A 24,255-nucleotide genomic window follows, 5' to 3' on the forward strand; every position below is an offset into this window, starting at 1 on the left:
ATAGTTTGGGGTGGCATGGAGGGACTTGGAGAAACCAAAATACCAGGTAAGAAATTATGCTTCCTTTCCCCAAGTTCTTATAGTCCTGCAAAGATGACAGAGGTACAATTGAAACAAACATAGATACGGTAGAAAGAACTCGCTCAGTGTAAAAACCAAACGCCCATAAGAGCATAGTTGTTAAAATCTCATTGGTTTTGTAGGTTGTCTTAGGCTGTAAGCTAATTGTCTTTTCTGCTGTGTGGGTAAGTATGACTCAAATACTAGGTTATTTATAATAATGGTAGCATCCCCCCAAAATATACAGTGTTTAGTCCTACAAATGCCATGCTTAATGCCCAGTCTGCTAACCAAGCAGAGGTAGCAACAACTTACACAGGCAGGTATGTGTTAGCAAATTCTTGTACTGGTATACAGATCAAGCAGTAAAACCAATCTGATTCCTGCCGCATTCAAAATGGTATCAAGATACCCTGCTTTTTTCACTGTAAAAATGTCACTCTTTTACTTGTAATTTATGCTGGAGGAGTGACGTTTTTTCTTTTTGACTGGGATGCTATTTCTATGTTTTTTCTGTTACAGAGTTGTTTTTTTTTTTTTTTTCTTTTTGTAGGTTGAAAGAAGAAAGGGAGACCTGCTTGTCCAATGAAGATGCAGTCTTAGTCTTCAGCTATTTAAGCTGAATGCATTGTGATTTCCAATAATTGAGACAGTGATTCTGAAAGCTGTCTACATTAATGAAAAGAACAATGTAGTCAGCTTAACTGAATCATCAGTGTTGCATATTGAATAGAACATGATAAACCAATCTTGATGGACTTATGCATGTTAGGAATAGAGATATAAACATTTATTAAAGCATTGTTTTTTAAAAACAGTAGTTTTAAAAATGGAGAAATATGAAAATGTACCACCCCTCCCTAAAGAACCTGCAAGAGAAATGAATGTGGAGAATCATACTTGTCCCCCACCTCTGCCGCCTAATGAACAGCCTCCACCACCTCCCCTGCAAACGTCCAGTGACGCAGAGGTAATGGACGTTGGCTCTGGTGGTGATGGACAGTCAGATACCCCTGCTGGGGACACGCACAGTATCTGCAGAACACAGCTTCTCACAAAGGGATCTGCCTGCTACAAAAGTCGTTTTATAATAGACCCTAACAATAGTGACCAAAGCCCAAGAACTGCTCGTCATGCACCTTCAGTTCGAAAGTTCACCCCAGATCTTAAGTTACTTAAAGATGTAAAGATTAGTGTTAGCTTTACAGAAAGCTGTAAAAGCAAAGATAGGAAAGTTCTGTACACTGGAGTTGAGCAAGATTATAAGGCAGATGCAGATTTTGGTATTAATAATGTTAATGGAGATTTGCATGTTTGTCCTTTTGGTGGTAGTAATGGTAAGGCTGTAGGAGTAGGGGGTGAGAATGATGACAAGAAGGATGATGAAAATGATACTGATCAGGAAAAGAGAGTGGAATATGCAGTTCTGGATGAGCTAGAAGATTTTACAGACAATTTGATGGAAATAGATGAAGAAGGAGGAGGATTCACATCTAAAGCAATCGTTCAAAGAGATAAAGTGGATGAAGAAACCTTGAATTACTCATATGAAGTAAGTAAATACACAAGTTTTTGCTGGGTAAGAGGTTTCCAAGTGGCTAGAAAAAAATTTATACTAGGATGTTCACTGAAACAGTCTCTTCTAGAAATGTGCAGTACTTGAGTCAGTAACACAGAATTTTCAGAGGCAGGAATTTAGCTGAAAATTTTTTTTAAATTATCTCAGTCAAACTTCTGAGTTGTGTGGCAGTTTCTATAGTCTTGTTTAAAGATAACATCTAAAAGGCTTCTTACATAATTGCAGCTCATTTTAATATTAAAAATATTATTTTTCACTTATAAAACCTTATTTTCTTATTTTTCAGTCTTTTTACTGGAAACATTGGTAATTTTTAGTTTTTCTGTGTGGAAATACAAAAGGAACACGTATACTTTTTCTTTGCAAGGGGAAAGGGAGACCCAGAAGGATATTGTCTGATGAAGTCTTTTTCAGGATGACTTTGATAATGATGTGGATGCTCTGCTGGAAGAGGGTCTTCGAGCACCCAAAACAAGGAGACTAGACAATGAGAAATATGGTGGTGAAAGTGATCACCAGTCTGATGGAGAAACAAGTGTGCAGCCAATGATGACCAAAATTAAAACTGTACTTAAAAGTAAGTTAATTTTCATCAAATACTTGTAATACTTTTTTGTGTGGCTTATGTCTGTAGAACAGAAATCTATCATCAAGACAAGTGTAGGATAGTGATTCTTGTGAAATAGATAATATGTTAACATTTTTTTGTTTCAAGGCTTCTTACTAGAGGATATGATTTTTCATGTTCTCAGAGTGAAGTTGATTTTCGGGAGTGCTTTTGATTTTCATCTGTTGTATGTAATGAGCATATATTTTAGCTTGTGGATTTGTGGAAAATTATGAAAAATGCTACCTCGGTGGTGGAGAGGTGAACAAGGATGGTCTGGTTTTTTTGTTTCCAGTACTGTGAAACACCTGAAGATTCTTGTCGTTGTAGACTTCTTCCCTCTTAAGTTATGTAACTTCTTTTGAAATTTCTCTATGTGAAGTCTTATGCATGCAATGCTAGATTAAAAAAAAAAAATCATCAGGAAAATCAGTGGTTTACATTATCCAGTTTTGTTTTGTCAGAGTTACGAACTACTAATGAAGAACTGAGAAATGTGAACTTACCCAGAAGAATGTAACTGAAAATAGACTGAATTAGAATTCATATTTGAGTCTGCTGTAGAGAAGTATTTTACAGCTTCACTATATTATGAAATAAGAAACCAAACAGTTTTTCCCCTCCAAAATGTTATACTAACACAGTATTGCTAGGAAGCTCCCAGCTGAATCTGGAGAGTGAGACCATTCTCTGGTTTGTGGAGTAGGAAGTTGTTGAAGCCGTGTGGTGTTAACTTGAGTGTAAGCACAAGCGTTTTACTGCAGTGTGTTTTTCTGCTATGTGATTCCTCATATTGGCTTATTCTATTCTAATTTCAGTATTGTTTTCTGGAAGGAGTATTCTTCATGGCTAAGATATTTAAGTATAAAGGCTTGTAGAATCAATCCTGGCTTGTGTTGTGCTTATGCTGAAGAAGGAAATAGGAAAGCTGTAGTTCACAGCCAGCTTATTACTGGCTGTTGGAGTCTGTGGGTCTAAGTGGTGTCTCAATGTAAATTTATCCCCCAGTGTCAACTGCAAAAATTTTCAATGCAAACCTCAGTAGTTTCAATCTGGTTTCAACTGAGGATGGCTTTTCCATTAAATATAGTGGTGCTTCTGAATATATAAGTATATAAAGAAGACTAAAGAGAAGAGAAACTATTGGATGAGTTTTAGTTGGATTAACTTAATTGGATGAGAAAATTTGCTGGTCAAATGAACAAATCAGTGTGAATAAAAATTAGTGCTACTATTGCTTTTCAGTTGAAAACCATGGAATCTAATTTTGCAGGATTTAATGTGGATTAGAAGCATATGCCTTTTCGTCAAAACAAAATCTACAAAACTTCTTTACTCTTATTTCAGTGTCACTTTATCCTTCAAAAACCAAAAAGCAATAAAAATCTTTCTTTTTTTCTGTTCTTCTAAGCAGTCAGCCCCAGTTAAAAGCCATTCTTTGCTTTAAAGGTCGTGGTCGCCCTCCCACAGAACCTTTGCCAGATGGATGGATCATGACATTCCATAACTCGGGCATTCCTGGATATCTGCACAGAGAATCTAGAGTTGTTACCTGGTCTAGACCTTATTTCTTGGGAACAGGAAGCATAAGGGTGAGAGCTGTCAATTACTTAAATATGTCCTGAAATGTAAAAATCAGATATGTTCATGCAAGCAATTGAATATTTTTTTTTCTTCAGCAGACAACTTTCCACTATTAGAATTAAAATGCTTGAAACATAAACCCTGTTTCTGTATATATGATACAATTTTTGTTATGATGTTTTGTTTTTCCATTTTGCAGTGAGTTTTGGCAGTTAAAGTGAATGAGATGGTCTTGTCCGGTGCATTTGCTGTTCTAGCAAAATGTTGGTGTTCTTCCACTGTGAAATATATTTAGGTCATTTATTTGTAGCTATATACTAGTCTGAGCTGTGGCTTATGGCCCACATTTACAGAAGTAAGCATGTGATGTTTATGAACCCAAGGAATCTGCAGAAAATTGTTTTGATGTCATGGGCTTAAATGCCAAGAGAGCTCAGTGGATTTTGTGAAAGCATGTGGTATTTGCATGTAACTGAACAGAATACAGTTTGGATCTAAAAGAGCAAATGCAGTTTGAAGGTTGATATCAGTTGCACAGGGTCAAGATACCGTAGGAGTGGACACAGATCTTGAGAAGAAGGTCGCTAAGCCTAGGCTAAACAAAAGTAACTTCCATCTTGTTTTGTCTTTTGGTTTTGAGCTTTGTTTTTGGTGACCTTGAGGTACTTAAACCTTCTGTATTATTTTATATTTGCAGAAACATGATCCTCCCCTTAGTAGCATTCCTTGCTTGCATTACAAAAAAATGAAGGAAAATGAGGAAAGGGAACAAAACAATGACATAACCCCCAATGGGGAAGTATCACCTGTAAAACACTTAGATAAATCTTCAGAACTGGACTGCCAAACAGAAGAACCAGATTCTACTGCTGCTGATTCTGGGCCTTTAGATGACAAAGACCCTTCAGGGGGAGATGCAGCACAAGGAGCCTTAGGACAAGTTAAGGCCAAAGTTGAAGTATGTAAAGATGAATCTGTAGGTATGTATGGGAAGTTGAGTCTGTTCCTGCTGGAGTTGGAGTAATGGCTTTTGGGATATGTATGCTTTATTCCAGACTTGGCAACTGAATAATATCTTGCCTGGGATCAAGTGGCCAGTTGTTCTTCTGCACAGTTTTTTGTATGCTTATATCTGGAGAAATAGATCCAGTATTAGAAAACAATTTTGATTTTCACAGGAAGAGGAACTTACATGGAGATTTTTTTTTTTTTCTGCAGGCTTGAGAGTCCATGTGCAAAGTTTTTACCAACAGAAATGTGAAAACTTTAGAAGTTTAGTCCTGTAGGCTTCATCTCGGTTTAAGAATCAATTAAATCAGCGCGTACATGTGAATTGCTGTTGTTTCCTGTTTGTGGCTCTTGTGTGCAGTGTGTATTGGCTGGATAATGTCTATTTTCAATATAATCTCTTAAGATAAATGATACAATTAAACTAAATTTGCTTATGTGCACAAACTCTAGCGGAATAAGTCATACAAATACAATTGCACTCATGCTAAGCAGTGTGATGCTTCATTCTTTTACTTGACAAGTCCGATAGGTTTTGTAGAAAAAGCTGCCTAAAGAAGTCATGGCACAAGCACTGCCAAACTTACAGGAACCTGGAGAGAAAACTCATGCCACTTGCCACAACTGCATACCCGAGAGTGCCATCCATGTAGATTACTGCTGCTCAGCATGCTGGTGTGGGTTGTAGACCATCACTTAACTTTGTAGTGGTCTAGCATAAAACTTGTCCTTGACTTTACAAGTCCCATTCCCTTCAATAAACATGCCAAAAGATTTAAAAAAGAAAAAAAAATATTTAGCAGCAAAACTAAAACCACTAAGCAGATATTTCCTTTGTGAAGTTCACCTGTCTCTCTCTTTAAATGCAGTCTGTTTGGTATTACTGAAGAAAACAGTGATCAGGTATAAGCATGACTTGCACTGGGAATTCCTTGTGGAAGGAAAGAACACCAGCAGCTTGCTTTGTTATATATTTTGTGATGCTGTTCTTTAGTTTTGCTGATCATGTCTACAGAAAAATCTTCTAAAGGAGAAGCAGCTGTACTTTAAGGGGAGCAGTCTTTTGGTACTCTGTGTGTGAAAATGGGTGTGTTAAATTCTGTTTACAGGCCAGCAGATATTCATGGAGTTCATGGAGCATTATTGCATAGTGTTTCCTGATACACTGTTTAATAACTAGGCAGCAGTGGTCAGTTTTGGCTTCAGAAAACTGAGGCTATCACATAACTACTGTTACTTGCTTCAGGTAATGAGAAAGCAAAGAGGTGATGAAATAGAACTATTACTAGTACTTTGTAACAAATTGCTGGGTATTGTGCTTGTTAGGGCTTAGTAAATCTTCAAGTGACTGAAATACTCTTTTTTTTTTATCTTTGCTTTCCACTTTGCACAAATGTTTTGCATTTGGCCTAGTAACAGGAAATCTTGTAATTAGTTTTGTTAGTACAAAACAGTGAATTGATCTTGAGTGTGTGACTTTTGCTTCTACTGAAAAAAAACAACTGCAACAGGTTTAAAACAGTGGAAGTAATTAATCTAATGCTTGTTCAGTGGTGAAGTATAGAGAGTAACTTGCTCGTGTTTATTAGATCTGGAAGATTTTAGACGCTATCTTGAAAAACGTTTTGACTTTGAACAAGTAACGGTGAAAAAGTTCAGGACCTGGGCTGAGAGGCGGCAATTCAACCGTGAGATGAAGCGGAAGCAGGCGGAGTCCGAGCGGCCTATCCTGCCTGCCAACCAGAAACTCATCACCTTGTCTGTGCAGGATGCACCTACAAAGAAAGGTGAATTTGTCTACTTGTAGTTCAAATATTCTCTATCGAAGACTCATTACAGTTCTAAGCTTGACTGAAAAAAAATTAAAATGCTGTAGCAGTCCATTTTCTTCTTGTTCCTGGATCCATTCTATTACATAGGATGGAAAATACTGCCAAAATATGCTTCCTATTAAAAAGAATAATTCCAAAATGACAGGACTTTCATTTAAGGGTGCAGTCCTCCTGACTTGCTGCTGACATCAGCTACTTGTTAAGGTTGTTTGCTACTGAAAACTCTCCTGTCTAATCACTCGATGCTACTGCTTTCTCAGTTCTTTAACAGTGGCAATTAGTCACAAATTAAGGATTGATTACAAATGCTAGACTGATCCCTTGGAGCTTGTTATTTGTTTATTTGTAGTAGAACTTGTCTTTGACTGGATCCACTCAGCTTTCTTCTCTTCCTCTCATCTTTTTTTTTGTAGAATTTGTCATTAATCCCAATGGGAAATCTGAAGTTTGCATACTGCATGAATATATGCAACGAGTCCTAAAGGTTCGCCCTGTTTACAATTTCTTTGAATGTGGTAAGTCTGTTAATTTTTTTTTTTTAATTGACCACACGCTGTTTTGAAGGGCATATCTCCTGTTTGGATATCCTAAAAAAAATTAATTTCTAGGGAATGTCTTGAAAGTCTGTTGTGAGTTAAATTCTGGTGAGGAAATGTTTTTTGCATCTCAGACAATGGCTTTTGAGGCTGAGAGTAGGTTTATATTTAAATTTATATTTAACAGTGTGGGTTTTCACTTGGAACACTGCACCTAGGTGAAAATGGATTTGAGTAACTTGCTTGCATCTAAAAGGTCACAGCACTGAAATATGGGCACTGACTGCACAGTTAATATTTGCTTAATTTTCTTGTGATTGATGTTCACAAAATCTGATTGTAAGACACATTTAGTTAATCATCAGAATCTTGAAAGAAAGTTACTTTCAAATACTAAATAAACTGTGTTAAATACTAAACTAAACCCAAATAATTTTTAAGAGAAATGTGTAGGCCTTCAGTTATAAAGCTGCTAAGAATTTGAAACGTTTATGCAGACACATGTGCTTTCTCTAAAGCTGCAATAGTTTGAGGCGTTTTTGTGGCTTTGTTCTCTTCTAGTTTTCTCCCAACCAACAAAAAATACAGTAGGTTTTTTATAGATACAGTTTTAAAGTCCTTTAACTGTTCAAGTTACATATGATGTCATTATGTCACAGAAGTTCATAAATCTAGTCATCTTAAGAGAATTTTGTGTAAGTTGATATTAAAAATTTAAATGTGAAGTGACTATGTAGACTGTTTTGTGTGACTATTCATTAAGGTCATTGATAGATCATAGTATTAGTGGAGAAGTTACTAATTAGGTGCAGACTGCAAAAAGTTCATGGGCAGTTGGTAGGAATTGATTTGGTATAAATGTTGACTAATTTTGCTCATAGTATTAGAAGAATAGAAAGAGAAGTGTCATTCTATTGGACTAGAAGTAACTTCAAGAGTTACTTAAGGCTGTGATGTTCCATGATTAGCACGGGACTTATGTGAACTCTGCTGGGTGGATATCTCTGGTTATAAACAGCTTTTCATTTTATTCTGTGTTGGTGGTGTGAGAGGTGGTTTAATACTTCCTAATTTAGGCTGTACAGAAACTGTGTAAGGAGCACTAAAAAAACCCCAAAACTTTAGGATAATTTTATTTTAGATGGGTACTGGGGGGGGGGAATGCACTTGATGCTGAATCAAGAATCTGAAAATATTGCATATATGGCAAATATAACTGGAAACAAATGAGTGTTGCCTTTTTTCCCCCCTGTAAATTCCAGCCAGATTGCCTTATCCAGCTGCATTTGTGTGAGATTTCCAAAGTAGTATAGCATATGTTTCTTGGGGTTTTGCAATTGCTGGATTTTTTTGGGGGGGGCCCTTTATGGAGAAGGCAGAAGTGACACCTTTTTCAGCAGCAGGCTTGAAAGGATTATGTCTTACAATCAGCATCCAAAGAATTACTTTAGTTCAGTGTGGAATCTATAATTATTCAGAATTACATTATCCCTATATAGGCATCACATAATGTAAGTGAATTTTCAGTATCAGAATGTGTAGCTCTCGTATTTACACTGTTAGTGATGCAGAAACTTTGAAATTAACATTTGAATTCTGGCAGATTACAGATAATCTCTTAATTTTAAAAGCTCTTCATTTGGAAGAATGAAGTTCATGGTGGTAAGTCTGCGTTTATGAAAAGCCATCAGAGTTTTCCATTTATTGGAGGACCAAATTCTTCAGTCTTTCTGAAGAGTAAACAGTTTCCATCCCTCTTGGAGCTGAAATGAAGAAGGAAAAATAATCTTCATATAAGTGGTGGTTTTTTCATGTTCATAATGAGTATTTTAGATTGGGAGTTCTTAAGAGCTTTCTTTTTGATTCCTTCTCCATTTCCAGAGAACCCAAGTGAACCTTTTGGAGCCTCGGTGATTATTGATGGAGTAACTTACGGGGCTGGAACTGCCAGCAGCAAAAAACTTGCCAAGAATAAAGCTGGTAACGTTTTTTTTTCTTTATTAGTACCAACGGCTGAATTGTTTATCTGTTTTCATTTCTGCTTTGAAGATGACATATTTGCAATAGTAAGTAGGAATAATTTTGATAATAGTCAAGGTAGACTTGTGTCTTTTTGGTAAAAGTGAAACCTATTGTTGCAGAGACTTTTCTGACAACCCTATGTTCAACAGTAAAATAACTTCTCAAAATGAAAGATGTCTAATGGACCCGAGGTACTTTCTGCACTTGTGAAATATGTCAGTGTAGCTAAATCGCAAAAAGCCAGCCACAAATTATTTGCACATGGAAAAAAAGGTATTTTGCTGTGAAAATTGAGGCAAATTCTGGATGTGTTTTTCATTATGGTACTGGGATTCCGAGTGCCCTAGTGGTACAGTATTAGGGTTATCTGTAACAAGCAAGGCATAATAACAGCTCTCTAATCTTAGGTCCTAAGGGCTCTGTGTCACTTTTTAAATGAGACTTGCCTATGAAAGAGAAAAAATGACATTTGCAAAGAGCAGTTGTTTCTTGGTTTAATTAGTTGTGAGACTTCCATTATGAAGCAGATTTTTTTTCCCCTTAAAAAGTGCAAATGAATATGCCTCTTACAAAATTAAGATACCCATCCTAGAAGTTTTTGTAGTACGAGTGGATATTTCTAGGGGACATAGGAGATTTGCTTAAAGAGTGCTTCACTCTGCTGTTTTTCTTTACAGCCATTGTTTAAGATAAATGTAATCAAGATGTTTAAACATTTTCTGCAGCTCGAGCTACACTGGAAATCCTTATTCCTGATTTTGTTAAACAGACCTCTGAGGAGAAGCCCAAAGACAGTGAAGAACTTGAGGTACTGAACTCTTGCTTGTTTGGTGTCATTATTGGAGTCTGTTTTTAGAAACACTACACATTGAGTGTCAGAAATATTAATGGAAGTTCATAATGCTGCTTTCTGAGTCAGGTGGAAATGTGAAATTCTTCATTTATAGCAACACCCAAGGCAATGAAAATACTGGGTTGGTTTTTTTTCCCCTCTACTGGAAATCATCAGAAAACTTACTATGGTACAGAGACCTAGTGTTGTAATATCAGGTCACTTACTGAAGACCTGAAATGTTTTGAGCCAATGGATTGCCTGTACTGTCCTGGCTTCCAGAATACTCTGGTCGATGCCTTGAAGAATTCAGAGCTCGATGCTGTCTGGTTTTGTGTGGTCATCTTAGAAGACCAGGTAACAAGTAAAAGTGCCCAGGCTTCTGAGACATCTTTACTTAGCCATGAAAGCTATTTATTGCCAGATCAGCCAGCTAAAATTTCAGACTTTAAGCAGTAGTACTTGAGAAAATCCAAGGAAAAGTTTCTTTAAGTGGAGAACGTGTGCTGTTGGTGCTGGTATTGGTGATCAGCCTAAAGGAATGTTTTAATTTTAAAAAGTGTAATAGACAGAATGAGTTGTTTGTACACTTGCTTAAAACTATATTGTATGCCCTACACTATTGAAATAGTCATTAAGAAAACACAGACTTTTTTTTCCATTGTTTAAAAATAAAATGCAATATATTCCAATAGCTGTTTTGTTTTCTTTTACTAAACCACAGCATTTTGGTAAGTAAAATTTTATAATTACTTAAAAACTTGTCCTGGGAGAGAAAGGATAACAAAGGGTTTGTAAGACTGTTATTTTCGTATCCATCTTGTATAATGTAAAATTAGGGTTAAAAGACCTGCTTAAATTTCAGTCTGCAAATACATGATTAGGTGTGGTGGTTCTAGTGATGTTGGTAAATACTTCCATTATGGATTTAAAAATACTTCAGCACAGAGTAACAGAAATTGTTTTATGTTGCAAAGGAGAAATGAGGGTTACAAGCAGTATGAAGGCCTTATTTGCACAAAAGTGCAGTAACCCTTTTCAATTCCTTTGTAGTATTTTAACCATATCAGTATTGAGGACTCACGGGTATATGAACTCACCAGTAAAGCTGGACTCTTATCTCCATATCAGATTCTCCATGAGTGCCTTAAAAGGTAAGGCTGCAGAATGATGTGCAGATTGTGTTGCATACAGGTGTTTGGGTCAGGGCACATCCTTTGCTTCGTAGCTGGTACCTGCAGTGTTTGTCAGTAACTTGGGTGTTCGTGGGCTGGCCAGGCTGTGGCTGTAAGAGCCGTGGTGTGGACTGAACTGTTAATGCTGGGTCTTCCTTTAATTCATATTTGCTGTTTATGCCTCTTCTTCTGAGATTACGATTTAGTTGTGGGATATACAGATGTTTTTAAGTTATACAGGCCTGCCTTTCCATTCAAGTCAAGTTACTGATACAAAAAAGAACTCCATTAAATAATGTCTTAAAATTTATTATTAATGTATATAATTCCATTTCAATGTCAGTGATAACTGCAACCACTTCAGTTGATTGTAATTTTACTCAGTATATGATACTGATTTTGTTTGTGCTTAAGAAACCATGGAATGGGTGATACATCCATCAAGTTTGAAGTGATTCCTGGTAAAAACCAGAAGAGCGAGTATGTCATGACTTGCGGCAAGCACACGGTGCGCGGCTGGTGTAAGTACAGAGCTCGGTGTGGCCTCCCACTCCTGCCTTTCTCCTGCTCCTCTCTGTCCTGCTCCTAGGTGCCCGTTCAGCTCTCTAGCTTGTGACACGTCTAGCTATGCTTATTCCACCCTGCTACCTCAGCTGTTAATAACGCAAATATTGGTGTTCATCTAAGTATGTAATGTGCCAGTATTGACACAATTTCATGGTTATTTTACAGGCAAAAATAAAAGAGTGGGGAAACAATTAGCTTCTCAGAAAATCCTACAGCTACTGCATCCACATGTGAAAAATTGGGGCTCTCTTTTGCGTATGTATGGTAGAGAGAGTAGCAAGATGGTTAAACAGGTGAACATGATTTTGTTTGATTGTAACCTCCCTTGTATTTTGGTTTTGTATGTTTCTGCTTTTTAAAATTCAGTACCACAAAGCTTTAATGGTATCTGTTTTAGCATAATAGTGATGTTCTCTGTGGTGGTAAAGGCAGTATGCATTTGAGCAGTGCGCAGTGCATGTGAATTGATTCTTGGACATTGCTATTGCCAGAACATAAGATTTTCATTAGCAATAATAATTGTGTTAGTTTTGCATCTTCCAGGTCAAAACTATGTAACCTATTTAACTCTTAATTAACTCATGGAAATACGTGTTATTACTTAAGTACAGTTATCACTGATTAAACTTCTGCTCCAAGTATTTTATTTTTTTATCAGACAAGCTCATCTGTTGTTGCTTTATGGTTTTGTTAAATAGGAAACCTCTGATAAAAGTGTGATAGAACTTCAGCAGTATGCCAAAAAGAACAAGCCAAATCTGCACATCCTGAACAAGTTACAGGAAGAAATGAAAAAACTGGCACAAGAAAGAGTGAGTACATACTCTTACAGACAGGAAGAATACCCTGGATCAGACTTACCTATGTTGAGAATTTTTGCTTGTTTTAGTGTCTTATATAAGGAGAGCTGTTCAAAATTGATTTTTTTTTTTTTTTTTTTCCAAAGGGCTACTTTTAGAGAGATTTTCATCCTCTGTCTTAAACTGGCTTATAACTTAATTTTCCCTGCTTCACTAAATTTATTTTTAACAGTGGAACAAATTTGCCTTTCACAATGCTAGCCACAGATTTGGCTAAAATTGTTTAAAACTTTAAACCCGTATTTTCTTACGCTGCTCTGTGATGACTGTGTGGTGGGGTTTGTTTCCTGCTCTTTCAGGAGGAAACACGGAAGAAACCCAAGATGACGATAGTGGAGTCGGCTCAGCCCGGCAGCGAGCCGCTCTGTACCGTGGATGTGTGAGGGGGGTGTTCACCTGGGGAGCAATAACACAACGGGGGAACTACATTTTCAACAATGATTTAAAAATTGTTTGCTGCAGAATGCGAGATAACTTTTAAAATCCAAGCTGCTTCAGTTATGCATTGTTCTTTTTGCATCATCAGGGCAAATATTGCTTTTTTCCTGTTGGTTGGTTTGGTTTTTTTTTTTTTTAATACCTCCTGAGATATGTACGTTTAAAGGATTGATCATAAAGATCTCTACTTGGGCAAATGCACAGAGGACAGGCATGTTCACACAGGATGAAACAAAGCAAGCACTTTTTCCTGGAAAGCCACCCATTTTGTTTGAAATGGATGTGTTTGAAGGATAAAATTCAGAATATCTATGTACAGGTTGAAGCTGATATTATATATATATATACACACATTCATATATATGTATATATAAAAGGAATATATGTACATCTTCTTGTATGAACATGCCTAAAACTATTTTTGTGAAAAGTTTCATTGCATTTCAGCACATAATAATATGCACTGATAAGACACTTTTGGTGACAAATACATGAAAGTGATGAGCAATGTTCCTAATGCCATAGGATTAGGCCAGTAATGCCGTTTCTTTTTGTTCTGTTTTTTTTTTTTTTTTTTTTTTTGTCTCCTGCCAGGCTTAGTTATTCAAGATCACAATATGCAGATTTTTTTTATTACTTGAAAAGAACAAGTATACCTGGTAGTGTTAAGAGCAACAGGCTGGATATCCAGAATTATTGGGGTTTATTCTAATTGAAAAGAGCCTATGTTAGTTCACAGATCAATAAGAGAGGGAAAAATATGGCCCTAGTTACTTGACTAAAATAAAAACTGTAATTTGAAAGGCCATTTTCAAAGCTTGGAGCCAAAATGCAGCTGATGATGGTTGATAGTCTGAAAATAATTTGCCAATGATGTGTTTAAAGAGACCTTCCACTCCCTTCTCCCAGCAATAAAACAATTTCCCATTTATTTGGAGTCAGAATACATCTGACTCGATCAATTAAGTCTTAATTTTTCACCATAAAGTTAAAGAATAATAAAAAAAAAAGCCACAACCCTAAGAAATCTGAAATAACTGCAGCAAATTAGGGGTTTTTTAAAGAAGTTTTTGTTTGTACTTTTTTAACTACATTTTTAGTTTTCAAAGAAAAAGTGTAACTTCTGCAATGAAAATTAGAACGTAGGTTTGGAATACAGCATAGAGTAATGAGTAGAATGAGACCATAACAGAGGTTATACTGGTAAATAGGAAAATCACAAATATGCAACTATTATAAAATACAGTCCTGGAAAACAGGCAGTACTTACTGTGTCATCTGAGGCTTTATTAAATTAAGCACAGAAGAAATAGTTTTGGCTGTAGTGACAGCGCTGCTTTGTGGGTTTCGTTCCTCATACAGAGTTTCTTTCTCACTGGGTGACTGCAGTGAGGCTTCTCTTACAACTGTTTTCGTGGGGTCTTTGGTTTGCTCTTAGAGAAGAGAGTGAACACCAAGCTGGTGGTAGGGCTTCAATGATTTCTCCAAGAGTTGTACTGCTCTTATTTTATACTCCTACTCCTGCAGGAGGGAAAGAATTCAGTTTTTCATAATTGCTGCAGCTCCTAGTACTTACCTCGACAGAGATCTGGAGGCTTGAGGGGGTTTTGTTTCTTTCTGGTTGGCTTTCTTGGGGGTGGGGTTTGGGTTTTGTTTTTTTTACCATGTTATATAAAGAGTGCTGCAGGATAAAGAATTTAGTGCCTACTGGATTTTAACAATATTGGCAGCAGTATTGTAAGACTTCCTTTTAAGATCACCTGTTATTTTGGACATACATGGATTTTCATTTATATCTCAAGCTAACGTTCTCTAATACGCTTATAAAGTTTGGGGTTAAACAGGAGGAGTCTTGGAGTCTTACCTGTTTCCATGTTTGAGTGATGCTTTGAGAGGTCTCTGCAAATATGAATTCACCCATTTTGTATTACTCTATTTTGCTTTCAGTTCCACAAGTTGTAATCCTGTTATAACAGGATATGGGTAGTTGGAAGACTATACATAAACTATGATTTAAAGAAGTGGCCTCTCTAAAAACCACAAAAGCAGAAAACACTGCCTCTCCTTTTTTTTTGTATAGCTTTAATAAATCTCCATCTTTTGAAGGGTATATAATATTGGTGCAGTAGTGACAAGCAGTGATTACTGTTTGTCCCTTTTTGTAGTTTGTTTTTTGTTTGGGGTTTGTTTTTGGTTTTGTTTTTTTTTTTTTTCCATAAAGGCAGGGCTTATATCTTCTATGCCTAAATGTATTACTCTTTTAGGTAGGTTTTACTTCAGCTTGTGTGTTTTCAGCAGAAAAATCTGTACTTGGATGGCACTGTACAAGACAAATCACCCCTGTAGATCTTTTATTTTTCTGAAACCAGAATGTTAATGCATTTGCAGGTCACCTGCAGAATATCCATAGATGCCTCGCTTACAAATTTATTTTTGTTATTTTTGAGAGGATTGCTGTATTACCTCAGTCTGCCACTATCAGAATCACAAGGTGACCGTTGCCCTTAATTAAACCATCCAGAGATTTCATTGTGAACCAAAGCCTAGAACGTATATTATGCATTCTAAACAAAAACAAACAAACAAACAAAAGATGGTATTAGACCTTGCTGCAGCCTTTAACTGGAGAGATGTCCAGAAAATAGCGCAATAACTGCTGGAACAAACAACTTAACTGCTGTTTATGTCATTGTGAAGTATTCTTGTGTTTTAATGTTTACTATTGTTTGGAGTGTAACAGTCTTGCATTTGCACATAAGCACGAGCTGCTGTGATAGAGGATAGATCATTGCATTAACTTCAGCTTCTGCATGAACACTTACAGTGTGATTCAAGATGTATCCTAAACTTGTCTTGTAACTCTTGTGTGTTTTCTAGGTAATCGGCTGTAAAGGTTTAGATCTTGATTGTATGAATGCATAAAACAACTGCTGCTTTTGTCACTGGTATTTGTTATTTATCCCTTCTATATCTGGAGGAGGATGGGTATTTTTATAGGGATGGAGTGTATTTTTAAGAACTGTTCCATCCTTTGGGAATTAGACAGTTTCTGCTTTGCATATTATGTGCTTCTCGACAAAAGTGTGGTATATTGACTTTAAGGATAAAATTAGTGTGCATTCAAATCTTTATGGTACTGATGGAAAACTTACTGTGACTTCCAGTGAATAGTCAGATGCTACCTATTTAAACACCAGTCCAGCTCTTTCTTATTTATTAAACAAAACTGATGAAGTAGTTGGGTACTCGGAAGTTTGGAAAGACTATTATGCATAAACTTAACTGTTGTATGTAAACTTCCACTTTCCTGCGATGCTCTTAGGCTTTATACAAATATATTTGTAACATCCAAGTATTTAAAAGCATCATTATTATCTTATTACTTCTCTAGACTGTACTTTGGTTCTGGAGTGAAATTCAGGAAGTGATAGCCTCCTAACTTTCCGTGGGAAGAAATGTGAAGTGCAAGAAGCCATGCTGTTGTTAACCAAATAAAACGATCAGTTACAGTATTCTGATGTGTATCTGAGAAAGTGGGGGGAAAAAAACAAAAACAAAATTAATTCTTATTGCCCAAGTAGGTAACAATGGTTGCTGTTTGAATTGTGTTGGGTGCAGTTGCTTGATGCCAGTGCTAAATTGGTACAACTATAAAGCCTCATTTTCACCGAGCCTCTGCTTGCTTTTTTTTCTGCACAATCATATAATCCTATGTGTTTGGTCTTTTGAGTACTACATGTGTATTTTTCAGACAATTAGTTTTGAGCAATAAAGTTTGATATTATAAAATGCTCCAGTGTGATCAGTATTATGATAGTTTAAGCATATTTAGAAAAAAGGAACTCTTATTCCTTGATCCCTGAGATATTTTTAAATAGAAATTAAATCAGTACAGGCTCATTGGTTGCAGAAGTACTTATTTTATCACTTTTTACTTATTGTACTTATTTCACTTCTTTGGTAAATTGAATGTTTACACAGCTAGATGTCACTTGGAATTAAATTAAAATTTCTTGGTTTGTAATTTATGTTTTACTTAATATCCAGCCATGGACTTACAAAGCCTGAAGTTGCTGGTTTTGCTGCCTCCTGTCACGTACCTACCTGACTGGAAAGGAGGGGTTATAAGCAAGTCCCTGTGCTGTAACAGTAGAGGGTTTTTGTTCAGTCCATACAGTAATGTACAGCAGAAGCATGTTCAGTAACTTGAGATTTCAAATAGTTGTTCCTGCTAACAGCCACTGTCTGTTCTGTAGCATGGATCATGGTCCGCTAAATGAAGGGCTAGGTGCTGAGCACCTGTACGAAGTACAGATCCTGACTGGAGAGCAGCTGGTGCAGGGGCAGGTGTCTCAGCCAGGAGGCTGGAGCGGGGCATAGGGCGCTGCGCCCCGTCGTTCAGCCGCGTGTGCCCGCTGACCTGCCCGGCCACAGCCCCTGCTGCCGCTGCGCTCCTGGCGTCGGGGCACTGCCCTTCTCTGCACGAGGCTCCCACTGAAGAGGGTTATCATTTTGGGTCTAGGGCAGAGCTTTGATAGAGAGAAACCCAAAACACTGAGCAAGAGATAATATTCCTGTTTCTTCTTTCTTCAGTCCTCACTGGGTGACACAACGCTCTTCTGTTAACTGCATTTTCTGTTAGGCTGCAGTTAGCCTTTATTTGAGTGAAGGTGTCCACTGAGCACACAGTACTAACAGTCTGAGAGGAAAATGGTCCTCTTTATCACTGACTACTTTTTGTGGCCAAGGTCTGTAGCCCTGACTGGTGTTGGTTGAGTTTGGTTCTGGCACTGTTTTACTGGTGAGGACATGCCTAGAATAAAGTCATTTCAGCTTTACTCATACATTGTAGGAAATGGTCTAAGAAAGTCTTTTACTGTATCATCAGTGACACTACAGTCTCAGAACAAAACTGATTTCAGCTGTGGAAAGTATAGTATTTTTATTAGAATATGAGCTTATTGCTTCCTAGTGAAGATTTAGCAAGTGAATTATTTATGGAAGGTTGCTAAATCTTTACTACCTTTTTTCAAAAGACAACACTGTTAACAGACTATCAGAGCTGGAAAAAACAGATACTGACCGTTACAGATCCCTGTACCAAGCTTACCTGCTTTGGGAATTGGGTACTGCATTCAGCTGCTTAGTTGTTGATAAATACTAGCTGTTAACTAATATTTGAAGTGTGGTGCGGTGTACTCAGACTGGAGAGTATTGCATTAAAAATCAGCCCAGGTTTCAAGTAGTTGTGTCTGAATATAGTTGTGATATTTTTTTTTTTAAAGCTGTTTCAACTTTTTAGAGTGAGACCACTCATAGATACTACATAGATATACATGTAGATATAGATGTATAGATACTACATCACTCACCTGAATTTCCCAGAGGGCAGGAGGAGAAAAACAGGATTTGGCCTGATAGTACATAATGAAATTTAATTCAAATTAATAAAATGAAATAACTTGGAAGGCTTTCAACTACTCTGTACAGAGATTTATTACCTGGATGTTACAGAAACAGCATTAGTGAAACAGTTAACAAGCAGAAGTAGTTTCTGGAGCGTGTCTCTGAGGAGTTAAGCTGATTCCCTCTCTTCAAGTACAGTTTCTACAGGTAGAGGTGTCGCCTGGCTCCCATCAGGGGTGGGTGGGTTGGTGCCATCCCCACACTCCGAGCCGCACGCCGCCGCTGTGGCTTGAGCAGCGTCAGGCGTCGCTTCAGCAGAGCTCCCGTTGGCGTGGTCAGCCCTTTCGAAGAGGATCAGCAGCTCGCAGTGCCTGGTCTGAGGGAAGAGGTCCACGGCCATTGCTCTCGTGGGACGGAAGGAGGCTCCTTTGACTCTGTTGGAAGGGGCCCGGCAAAGGCTTGATGGGAAGGAAAGGGGAGGAAGAAGGGTATTAACAGTTTAGCACACTTCATCACTGCTGCTCTTTTAAGGGAGGTTCTCCTTCCCCAGGCCTCAATTCCACGACAGGTTTATTCACCACCACTATTATTTTCATTATTATTTGTGTATTCAGCAATACAATTCCAAGCTTGCCCTGCAGCAACTGTCAACTGTTTCTGGTAAGCCTCAATAAGTAGGGCTCAAAAATAAAAATCCCGTGACGCCCCTCCCCTCAAGCAGCAGGTATTTTTGTTCGTAACGTATTTAGTCAGCTTCATGCAAAAATACTCACTCCACAAAGTTATTCATAGCAGCTCTGGGATTGCAGGATACATAGATAAGCTTCTTCAGATGTTCAGCTCTTCTGATGGCAAGAATTACCTTGGAATCTAGATGATCAAAACCAAGACAGCCCTTACCCATTTTGTGTGCAAGTTACACTGCAGCATGAACACGACTGTTGCAATACCAGCCGGTTCAAGCTGTACCTGAAGCCTCCCACTGAACTCATTCCATCAGTGATTACTTAGGTACACCACCAAACAACAGCTACCAGAAGGGACGTGGAATTCAAAAGGAGGCAAACTTACGCAGTCCTGCTCGAGGTGGATCTACAATAGTAATTGGGTTCTGAGGAGCTAATATGTTAATTAGGGAAGGAACAAGATCTTCAGCCTTCCCACAGTGAAATTCAATATTGTTCAGGTCTATTAAAAAAAAAAGAAAAAGCCATCAGAGTACTTATCAAGTCAAAGCATCTTGCAGTACACTCAAGTTTGGATGCATTCTATACCATGGGGTTTTTTTTTCAGTCCACCCTGAAATCAGTGAAATTAAACAATAGTACTTACTTCAGATCATTTGAACGACAGTAACTGGACCGTCTTACATTATCTGAACTAAAGCAAAACCCCACAGAAAATAGCTACTGTTAATGTTTTATTTATGAGGGTTAGCTGTGGCTTCATCTCACTTTTACGCTGAAATTTTTTACTTTTGGAGGAAAAAAGAAAGCTAGCTGTTAGCAGGAAAACCGATCTCACAGACTAACATAATATTTGTTTTCAAGAGAGATCAGTGTTTAAAATGGACAAGATTACTACCAGCAACATGTAATTCCAGGCTGCTTAGATTAAACATAAAGAGAAACTAGCTATACAACTACACCTCTTAACAAAGATCTTAGCAGCTGAGCTTAACTAACCATTAATCTCGGCGTTCACTTTGGCATCCTGCACAGCTTCTTGGCAGAGTTCAATTCCAATCACTTTCTTGACATTCTATAGAACCAAGGGAAAAAAGATCTCTCTGTGGTGTGTAAATTGTAATTCACAGCATTTAACTAATGTGCATGAACACTGACTAGTACCTGGTCACAGAATTACTGCCTTGCAGCCAGAAAAGAGGCTGAGCAGGAACCTGTGCAAATAAATAGGGACCTTTTAGACTGAAATTGTGGGATGAACAACATTTATCCCAACCTGCATGTGACAGACTCCAGTTATGCTGGTGTCTTTCAGGGGACAGACTATTTTATACAGTCTAGCAAGCTCTGTTCTAAAACTGATGCAAGAAATGTGGGTTATTCACATCCAAAGCTTTCTGAGAAAGCCCAAACCAGTGGTTAGATTCTAGTAAATTTTTGATGTCTTACAGAACGATTGTCTCTTTTGACTGAATTAGTTTCAAAATAATTTAGGCTGCTCAGCACAAGTGAAATTTCATAATTTGGTAAAACAGCTGCAGGCAGTTTAATTGTATTTTAATTTTGTCAATTAATTTCTGTGTTGCATTTCCAGTACATCGAGTATTCTCTTTCACTCACCTTTGCCAAAGAAATCCCAATAGTTCCTGTCCCGCAGCAAATGTCAAGGACAGTGCTCTCCTGGCTCAGCTGCACCCACTCCCTAATGGCAGTATACAAAACTTCTGCAGCTTGGGTGTTCACCTGTGAAATTACATTTCAAATACGTCTACTTCTTTGTAAGTAGTAACTGGGGTTTATGAGGCCTAGGAAAGCATGTTCCCTTTTTTTTTTTTCCCCTACAAAACAAGTCGACTTCACATGCAAGTTAAAATCACATCTAGCTGATCTAGACCACCACATATTAAGCAATCACAATTCCACTTGTTAAATTCTCTCCAAGAAGTAGTGGGTTTTATCTATGTTCTAATAAAAACATGTCTTGTTCTACAGTACCTAAAAAGCAAGTTTGGAAACTGGAGGAAACAGCAAAGCAATTAAGCAAAATGCTAAGCAATGACAGTGTAGTCTGGACTTTAAAAATACTTCTCTCCTTGAACAGGAAGTAGTGAAGATTCAAAACCAGGAGAATGTAACCATGTCAATACACTCAGAAAGTTTTATTTTAACCTTGTTTGTAAAGCTGTTTTAAAGTAAATGCTGTAATTGCACATCCCAGTTAAGGATGTAAGCGTATAGTCAGTGCCTCTTGAGCAAGCACATTCTTTGTCTTGAAAAACCAGCAAAGCACACTGTGGGAAAAAAACAGCCTATAATCTATGGCAAATCATAGAAAATACAGTTCAGCTTCAATGTATTTATGATGCCAAGTGATAACATCCTTCCTATGTCATTACTTTCCATTTCAATGATAGAGGCTACCTTGCTGAGGTTCTGAAGTGTTGGAAAGGCAGAAATAAGTTTTGGAAAAACAAACAAAAATTAGTACTGCAAAGATTCCTGAACTACGTCTTGCATGTTCTGTACACATGAAGGCTGACATTCAACAAGAGGCAAAAGATACTGAAGAAAATAAGTTGTCTTCAACATGCCCCCATGAATGGGTTTACACTCATTCACTGTTTGGCAGCTGACCATAATAGTTGGAGGTACTTAATCACACCAAATATATAAAAGATTAAATCTCTAGGTATAGTATCTTGTATATAGTAGATTGATTCAAGTAAATTTTTGCTGTCTTACAGAACTACCGTCTCTTTTCACTGAATTAGTTTCAAAATAATTTAGGCTGCTCAAAAACAAGAGTGAAACTTCATGACAATTTGGTAAGATTGTATAGTAGTAACTTTAAGCATTAGCTAAGCTTAAGGGCATTAATGCAAATCTAGTTAAATTAGCAACTTTGTATCATCCTTACTTGAAAAAATGCATGAGGAGAAATTCTGAATTTTAGGCCAAGAAGTTCTTCATAGATATATTTATCACCAGCCACATGCTCCAAAGGCAAGTCCTCTAGATTGGGAGATTTCCTGAGGGAGAGGGGCAAGGAACAGGGAGACAAAGAGGAAAAAAAACACAACAACCATATTTGTTACCATTTTTACCAAAGCTGTAGTCATCTTTAAAAATGTAGTACAACACAGTACCAAGAAGTAATTTATAATGGGCTAACATTTGTCACATCCTTTTAGGACTACCCTCTTGGCCATTTTTTTCTTATGCTGTACAGTTGTGGCACTGATGTCAACAGCAGGACAGACACTGTCTCTAGATGAGCCTTGTGCTCTGGGGAAGAGTGTGGGGGGATTAAAAAAAAAAAAAACGTGTAAAAATAAGGAAGAAGGGATGCAGAAGTTACTTGTTGATAAGAAGAAATATCCACCTGCTGCAGTAAACAATTCCACAGCTTGGCAGTGAGTACTAGTGGGCTCACCCACTGAAACTACCTGCCTTTACCCAGTGAGCACCACAGAAGAACAGGAAATTTCAGAGCTCTCTTGTGGAAAAGGCAAGTAACTGTTCAACAGACGAGTAACACTGCTGCCACTGCTATGATGCAGACAAAGCAACGGTGTGGAGGTGCTCCTGCTTTTCTGCTGCAAGCACCAAAAATGCAGCCACCACCAAAATCTCCCAAAGCAAAGTCAACTCCCTCACCTTTGTCCTTCCTCCACAAAGTAGAGAGAGGTAACACCGCTGCTCTTTCCCATCCCTTCAGTGAAGTATTTTGCCAAAGAGATTTTCAGGTCAGCTAGCTCTTCTTTACTTAATTTCTAAAGATTTCATTTGAAAGAAGGGAGAAAAAATCTTTGTGACTTAAAAATATCATTTAGTGTATGCCCTTTATAAGCACAGTAATTAATTATTCATCTCCAGATACCAGATTAGAGTAGTAATGCAAGGTAAACTACACCAAGTAATTTTTCTATTTCTCTTTTGCATGCACTATTCATAACATCAGATGTGTGTAATTTTAAATCTGTATGTCTGGACCACACATTATGTATCAACTTAAATACCTGAGGATTAAAATAAACAATTGCCATGATGTGGCCACTCCTGCTGGTACGGACTGTGAGCTGCTTCCAGTGACCTTCATAGGTTTCTGGGCTGTAAACTGAGTAAGGAGTCGACCTGCAATTTTCAGAAGCTCATTACTTTGCAGAGAACTACTTTTTTTGCATAACATTTCAAAGTTTATTGAAACAAGAGAAGGTCATCATGTAAAGTGATGAAAAATGTAAAGTACAAACAGAGGCCACACTGATTTGTCCAGTAAAGAATGACTTGCACATCTTAATAAAGAAGAAAGAAGAGACTGATGAATAGATACAATCTCGTAACGCAAAACAACCTGTCCCTACTTCTCACATACTTCTCTTACCTGTTTTTACCCATCCAACATTACAGACAGGATACAAGCAGCCTCTCACTGCATTCAGAGAGTGACACAACTTTTTAGGATGCCTTCACTGGCGTATGCTTTACACCAAGTTACAACTTTTCATCTTCATCATTCTTCCACAATTTCAATTTCTGAGAATTGTTTTTTAAAGAAAACACTCCTTTCTAAAAATGACTATTGCTTAAATTTACAACTTTTGTTTTATTCCTTGATATAGGATGATTCTTTTCTTCATCGAAGGAAACAATTGATCTTTGTTATTTGACTTCCTCTTTTAAAAAGCATTTTTCTGAGTATTTCTTTACAGTTAGTGGAAAAAGCTCTCAAGGAACACTTTTTATTGTAGACTTATACATCTTACTGCTTGCAATAAAGCTGTGTTCAGCTGGCACCTGTCCCTCCATCTGAGGACAGCTGAACAAGAGGTAACACACAGTGATGTAAGCACAAGATGTAAATGTCATAGAATTGCTGGAATTGGAGACTAATGTATCTTTGGTCTTAAAGCTCAGAAAAAAAACTCCAAGCTTTTCACAATATTTAATTTTATCAGTATTTGTGTGTAAGACATCAAAACCTTTACATATAACTCATTTTACTTATGCTCACCTTATGTAGTCTTGGAAAGTTTTTACTACTTTTTTGGCAATAGCAGGAA

At 37.4% G+C, this 24,255-nt stretch overlaps 2 protein-coding genes across 2 annotated transcripts in view; one reads left to right on the plus strand and one right to left on the minus strand.

Annotated features, from left to right (window-relative positions):
• Positions 1-889: 889 nt before the first annotated feature.
• On the plus strand, positions 890-13,388 carry DGCR8 (DGCR8 microprocessor complex subunit). The gene is made up of 13 exons (XM_008938986.1): positions 890-1,612; positions 2,054-2,216; positions 3,696-3,838; positions 4,528-4,810; positions 6,428-6,625; positions 7,084-7,185; positions 9,088-9,186; positions 9,954-10,036; positions 11,114-11,214; positions 11,650-11,756; positions 11,968-12,095; positions 12,501-12,614; positions 12,962-13,388. Exons 1-13 carry the CDS (start codon positions 890-892, stop codon positions 13,043-13,045), a joined length of 2,328 nt encoding a protein of 775 aa, XP_008937234.1. The 3' UTR covers positions 13,046-13,388.
• Positions 13,389-18,675: 5,287 nt separating this feature from the next.
• Positions 18,676-24,255, minus strand: part of TRMT2A (tRNA methyltransferase 2 homolog A (S. cerevisiae)) — a gene marked incomplete at its 5' end in the record, with an annotated part of 7,508 nt that continues 1,928 nt past the window's right edge. The window contains 9 exon segments of the mRNA XM_008938987.1: positions 18,676-18,964; positions 19,280-19,376; positions 19,578-19,694; positions 20,192-20,267; positions 20,813-20,935; positions 22,110-22,221; positions 22,850-22,965; positions 23,212-23,326; positions 24,207-24,255. The exon segment at positions 24,207-24,255 is cut by the window's right edge and continues 13 nt beyond it. Coding sequence (XP_008937235.1) covers positions 18,676-18,964; positions 19,280-19,376; positions 19,578-19,694; positions 20,192-20,267; positions 20,813-20,935; positions 22,110-22,221; positions 22,850-22,965; positions 23,212-23,326; positions 24,207-24,255 — 1,094 coding nt within the window.

The sequence above is a fragment of the Merops nubicus genome, unplaced genomic scaffold (genome assembly GCF_000691845.1).
Source record: "Merops nubicus isolate BGI_N331 unplaced genomic scaffold, ASM69184v1 scaffold45764, whole genome shotgun sequence".
NCBI classification, from domain to species: Eukaryota; Metazoa; Chordata; class Aves; order Coraciiformes; family Meropidae; genus Merops; species Merops nubicus.